Source organism: Echinops telfairi, unplaced genomic scaffold (genome assembly GCF_000313985.2).
Source record: "Echinops telfairi isolate 266 unplaced genomic scaffold, ASM31398v2 ScPeMD7_4;HRSCAF=17, whole genome shotgun sequence".
In the NCBI taxonomy this organism is placed as follows: domain Eukaryota; kingdom Metazoa; phylum Chordata; class Mammalia; order Afrosoricida; family Tenrecidae; genus Echinops; species Echinops telfairi.
In genome coordinates, this window is record NW_022103900.1 from 12,792,744 (window position 1) to 12,799,217 (window position 6,474).

A 6,474-nucleotide genomic window follows, 5' to 3' on the forward strand; every position below is an offset into this window, starting at 1 on the left:
TGTGGTTTCTCCACCCCTATCCACCAGGTAACTACTTTTAATATAATGCAAAAGGTCATTTTATCTGAGATTGGTATTTTATCATCTTGATGGAAAAATGTGTATCAGACTGTTTAAAGATTATACTAAATGGAAAAAAAAATGTGTGTAATCATTTGAAAAGACCAGTCATCTAATATAAATAAGAAACTCGCTCATGTTGGCTAAGGAGTACCCTGGAATGCTTTAAACATAATGAAACAATCTACCAAAACACTTCCTAGTCTTTCTTCACATAATGTAGCATGAAATCATGACGCTTTTCGAAACGCTGCAGAAATATTTATTTTTAGCAACTATTTTCTTCAAAAATTGTTGTGTGGTATTGACCGTGTAATCTATTTGCACAACTAGTTTTGCAATAATGTTCTACTATTAATTGTAAATAAGGAAAAATTGTAAATTTCATGTAAAAATGGTTGCAACTTTTTGGTAGCTAAAAGAAGTGTACAAGTTGTATTGAACATATAGAATATATACATAACTTAAGAATGAAGAATATAATTTCTGAGCTATTTATACATGAAAAACTCAAGAATTTGTAAAAAGAAATTATTTTGGAAACAAAGAAAGTAAACCTCATTAGCTACTTAGGATACTTTTCTTAGTGAAGTCAACTGTTTCCCACATTGTACTCGGTAGAGTACTAAGCTCGGGCATGGCGGTGCTGGTGACTTTGATGTAAACACAGAATTGCAACAGTGCTGGGGTTTTACTGAGGTCCAACGGGCCCCCACGAGCTGGGCGGAGTGCTGAAGGTCCTGTCATGAGAGTTAAGGCAGCATACCCAGGGTCCCCTTCCTCCTTACCTGTCAGGAACACCAGAGTAACTTAGAGCAACACTGAACTGTTTGGTGACAAAAACTCTGGGGCCTACCCAGGCTTTAACTTACGTATAAACCAACTCTCATATATTTGACTCATGTTTCACCTTTTACAAAGAACTAAGATGCCCAGACAACATTAGATGGTTTTGATCTACCCAAATTTTATATTTTTAAAATTCCGTCCCTAGCATTATCTATGCTTTAAGCAAACAACCAAATTAACATCAGTGGAAATATTTCAATAAAATTTGGTAGTTGTAAAGTGGCATGTTTTAAAATTGCTTAATAAGCTTAGAGGTTTAGATTGCCCACCCTTCATTTTGTTGAAAGACAAATAGCAAGTTTAATAAAATATCAAATACTGATTAGCAAATAGAATACTACCATTATCTCAAACATGATTACAAAATTGAAACCTAAGTGTGAAAAGGGTAAAAAGTTTAGCTTCTTGTTATAAGATCAATGGAGATATTGAGTGAATATGGAATATTAAATATGCATCCAAGAGTTCAGTTAATCCAAAAATCATTTTTTAATGGTTCTACCATTAACATGTTCAAAAAGGAGCCTGGTGGCCTAGTGGTTCAAAGTGCTTACCTGCTACTCAAAAGGTTAGCTGTTGACACCGACCAGTCAGCTTCCATAAAGACTGCCACCCTCAGAAAGCCTATGGAGCAGTGTAGTCTGTCCAACAGGGTCACTATGAGTCAAATCGACTCAATGGCCGTGGGTCTTAATTTATAAAAGAAAATGGATTAGTGTATTTCCAGACTACTCATATTTGCACTCTTCATATTATCCTTTGAACTTTCAGGAAAATCATAGCAAGAAAAATGTGCACAATACAATCAACTGACATGTAGATGACTGTATGCATGTGTATTTAAAATGCCTATTTATATTTTTATGCCTAAGGGAAAAGCTTGCCCCTGCCCCCCAAATCAGAAAATATCAGAAGAGGGAACTGATCATTCCTGGCATATTCTGCTTCCAAATAGAACTATTAAATCCTGGACCAATTCTCCTCACTCGCTCCGGAGGGGCACACCGGACACAGATGAGGCCCCTGCTCACTCTCAACCGTGCGGCACATCATGGCGGTGTAGAAGTGCTGCCAGTGTCTGCATACTACAGATCTATATAGAAGCACACCTGAGTTGTAAATGCTCACAAAATAAATACCAAGCTACTTGGATAAAGGAATCTTCAGTAGCATAAGGTCCTTTTCTTTATATGTCACTAAAATACATTTTTTAAAAACAAGTAGGAGAAAATATGGCAGAGAGATTAAAAGCACAGATTTCCCAGCATCCAAATCATGAAGTGATACAAAGCCAAACACATTTCCATTGTTTTCCAATTTTTGGCTGGAAGTAGTTTTGGGTTCAATATTCAAACCACTGGAAATTTTACTTTTAATAAATGGACCTATGGGATGGGATGATCTTATTCTAAACTACAAATCCTCTGGCTAGTATTTATTTAATATTCTGCTATACTCATCACTCTAAAAACAGAGAAGTTCCCAATATTTTTCTCTATCATCTGATATTATTTATGAACTGTACACAAGCTCTCAGGGGAAACTTTAGCATTTTCTCAAATACACATTATTCGAAAGTATTCATTAATGCACTGGGTAAGTCGTTGGATTAAGACAAACTTAACCAGTAAAACTCCCATGGTTAGCTTTTTAAAAAATCAAAGAAAGGTATGCTGACCCGAAAGAAGTCTTGGGTTTTGCTCACTAGATTTATCAGATGTTTGACAACTGTTTCCCTAATGGCGTACCAGAAAACTGCTACAGGTCGGAGAAAACTTATCACTTACGAGCTTGTTAAAGATATGAGGACAAAGAGAAGCACATATTTGAGAAGTAGCATTTATTGTTTGTCCAGTTTAGGAAAACCATAGAAAGTATAGTGAATTTGACATACATATTTTACTTAAATGATCACAAACTGATTTTTTGGGTGTTATTTTTTCAACTGCACAGACGTTATAATACATTAGAGAATAAGTTCTACTTCCTTCCAGGGTAAATGCCTTTTCTGAAGAGAAACATAAATTATATTTTTTCCTGTTACTTTTTGCTGAATACAGGTTTAAAGAGGTTCAATGAGCACAGTCCTTTAAATTAGAGTTAAAGGGAACCAAATTAAGATTGCCCACAATATTGATTTCTTCTTGTAATTTAAAATGTATAAACTGCCACTCGAAATAGAAGTGCAATACCTGACATTGAGTCATCTGACAGTTCTTGTAGACTTAGGAGAAGCATTGCACTGTTCTTTGAAATGAAGCATCTCATAACATATATGTAATACATTTTGTATAATACAAAACTTTACAGCAAGCTATTTGAATGTTTATTAAAAAATTCTCAAAATGACATGGAAACTTGTTTACTGTATAAATAAATGCGCTTATACATTGAGAGTGTATATTATTCCATGTTTTACAGTATCAAAAGAAAACTGGGCTCAGGTTAATCCATATAAGCTACTACACCATATTCATATTCTGTTGATGTTTATCACAAAGCATTCTAATCTTTACCTTAGGAATGGATATTTCTTTTTTAAGCACCAAAAGAATGGGTTGCATTTCGGTACAAAAACACTGTAAAAATTATTCTCTTTGCAGAATCTTTTTATAATCTGTATTAGGCAACGTGCAAAAGACTAGGCTATTAAGATAGAGCAACAGAGACCATTCATCCTTCTAAAGGGGTTCTGTGGTCAAAAAGAGTTTTGAAAAAAAAGAGAGAACAGAAAAACCCGAGTCAAACAAAATTAAACCCAAGTTTATTTACCTTAAGCTTTGCTGATGTAAATCATCTAGCTCCAAGAGGAAGGTGAATTTTCCAAAGCTATTTGGCATGGAAACTTCCCTCACAGATATCCTATGGCCAAAGTTCGTAGGAACATCCTTGGGAAAAAGCGTCAAGACTTGTATATAAGGGGCACAAACAAAGTATCACTTGGCAGAAACATGGACGAGTACTATCGTACTTCATAAAAGTGTGTACTCCACTACGGCCAATGAGGCTGTCTGCTCCTTAAAGACTTACGACATTTGAAAGCCAGGGGCAGTCCTCTGCCTGTAGGGTAACTCGGCGCCACAATCCACTTGACGGCAGGGTTGTGCTTGTTCATTCTTTTCCTCAACTATGAGCTTCCACATCAGGAAGATTATTATAATTAACCTGAGAATAGTATGGCAATCCACTATTTTTGATCTGAGCATTAAAAGTCCATGATTTCCCTTATTCAACATGAAGGACTTACAGTGTGGTTAACATCTGCTTTCTAACAACACTTCCAATTAAAATGCGGTACTTTTCCTGCCTCAGTTAATGTCCTCTCACCTTATCAAATACCTGTTCCTGGATAAAAAACACTTGAGACAAAGGAAACATTATTCACTCACATATTCTTGTAAACCTGACCAAGTGAATTTTATAGCCAATTATATGAAACAATTGATGTCAAAATGACTTTAGCTTACTTCTTTCCAAGATTCATAAAAGTGAATGTTTTCTTAAAATTATGTAAGTTTTATGAAAATCACTCCTACCCACTGCAATCCATCCTCCAGCTTTTAAAAAACCTGGAGGTTTTTTTTACCACCGGTTATACTAAACTTCTGTCAATTTGTATTAAGCTAGAAATTAATCAGTTAAATAAAAATATGTGGCTTATTTTAATTTCATTAAGAAAGGCATATAATGGGGATTAAATTAATTTAAACAGTACCTGAGCTCTACTTGCCAATTTACTTAGTAATATTATTCAGTAATATTGCTTCAATGCCAAATCTGGAATTCATGGGTGGCACAGATGGCTAAGTGTTTTGACTACCAGCCAAAAGGTTGGCTGTTCAAAACCATAGAGGCAACTTGGAAGCCAGGCCTGGTGATGTGCTTCCAAAAGGGTACAACCTTGAAAGCCCCCAGGAGCCATTCTACTCTGTACACATTGGGCCTCCAGAAATCGGGAATCCATTTGATGGCAATAACAACGCCTTCCATGTTTAGTGCTCCAACTTACATGAATGTGCTCAAAATACCTGATTTACCAGTCCACAAACCCCATTTGTTTTGTTTTCATGTAAGCCAAACTTCTTGATTTCGAACACTTAACCCTGTTTTATGACCTCTGGTACACATAATAACCACTTATATTTTCTGCCGTTTAGATGTAGTGGGAAACTGTTATCCCACTGCTAGGGTATACTGCCATCTGGTGGGAATTCTGTACCACGGTGTGAATCTGATGAAACGCTGTGAATCTTTCTAACCCCAGAAGCTGTGACTCTTTGGAACCCATGTGTCACACCAATTAATATCAACAATCATACTACCTCAACATTTTTTCCATTTAACTCAAAATGCTTTCTATAGTGAAAATACATGGTTTCAACAACAAAATTCTATCAGAAAATAATTTGGTCTTGAAACAAAGTGGTAGATTGGTAACTGGTAAATAATTGGCATTTCATGGAAACATCAATTTAAATTTTTTAATTAAATTTTAAAAAGGGCCCCTCTACCACCCTGAGGGAGAAAGACATAGCAGTCTGTTTCCATGATGATTACAGCCTTGGGCACCCAATGGGGCAATTCCACGTATAGGGTAGAATCCTATAGGATCACTATGATTCAGAATTGACCTGAGGGCAATGGGTTCAGGCTAATAACTACACGTTTTTAGGAACTATGGTGTTCTTCACAAGCAAAATCCCAGGCGGTTCTGATTATGTGACTAAGGAACAAACCCTTGTACAAACAAAGCATCAAATCTAAGTCCTCTTCCAGATGGCCCCCAAACATGAACAATTACAAACAAAATTCCTAAGTACAAGATGTAAGCTTCGGATAAGGATAAATTAGCTTTACCTAGGCTTGCCTTAATTGGCTTCTCATCCAATCTATCTTGAAAGTATATTCTCCTTAGCTTATATTATTAAAAGTTAAGGCTAAGAAATGTTTACTCAATAATTATACAGCAATATTCTATGATATTAAGCATTATTTATAGAATGATTTCTCTAAAAGCCACAATATCCTAATACAAAGGTGTTTCCTTTATTGCTTGGACCGTGTGCTAACATGAAAACATAGAGCGAGAGAAGAGATTTAACAGGTGGGACTGTGAATAAATCCCGGAGTTTTCCTTCATAATAATCCAGTTCAGTTCTCCCATGCAGAAGAATTCACAGTATTTCCTTAGCTTTCACATTCTAGACATTCAAATTGCCATAGTGCCCTGCAAAAACTGAAACAAAAGAAATCGTCAGCTAACAATGGCAAAATTGGTTTTTGCTCTGTTTGATTAATTATATTCCATGGAAATATTTTCACCATGGGAAAGAGAACTTTCCAAGGCTTGTCATTCTAACCACTCACTACATGCTACTTGCTATGTTGAGCCTACCATCCCCATCAGTAAATACAACAATAACAACAAATAACAGAAATTTTAAACTCTGAAACAATGCAAATATGAAATATAACTCCAATTAAAAACAAACTAAAACTAGAATCAGGTAAATAGCAACATTTGAAACAAGAATAGCTTCATTGTATTATAAATTAAAATTTCCT

General features: G+C 35.5%; 1 protein-coding gene across 1 annotated transcript in view; it reads right to left on the reverse strand.

Moving 5' to 3' along the window:
* Positions 1–5,957: 5,957 nt before the first annotated feature.
* GCA (grancalcin) overlaps positions 5,958–6,474 on the reverse strand; it is a 21,530-nt gene continuing 21,013 nt past the window's right edge. Inside the window, exon 7 of the mRNA XM_004703915.2 lies at positions 5,958–6,145. Within this exon, the coding sequence (XP_004703972.1) occupies positions 6,119–6,145 (27 nt within the window). The 3' untranslated portion in view covers positions 5,958–6,118. The remainder of the gene's footprint in view (positions 6,146–6,474) is intronic.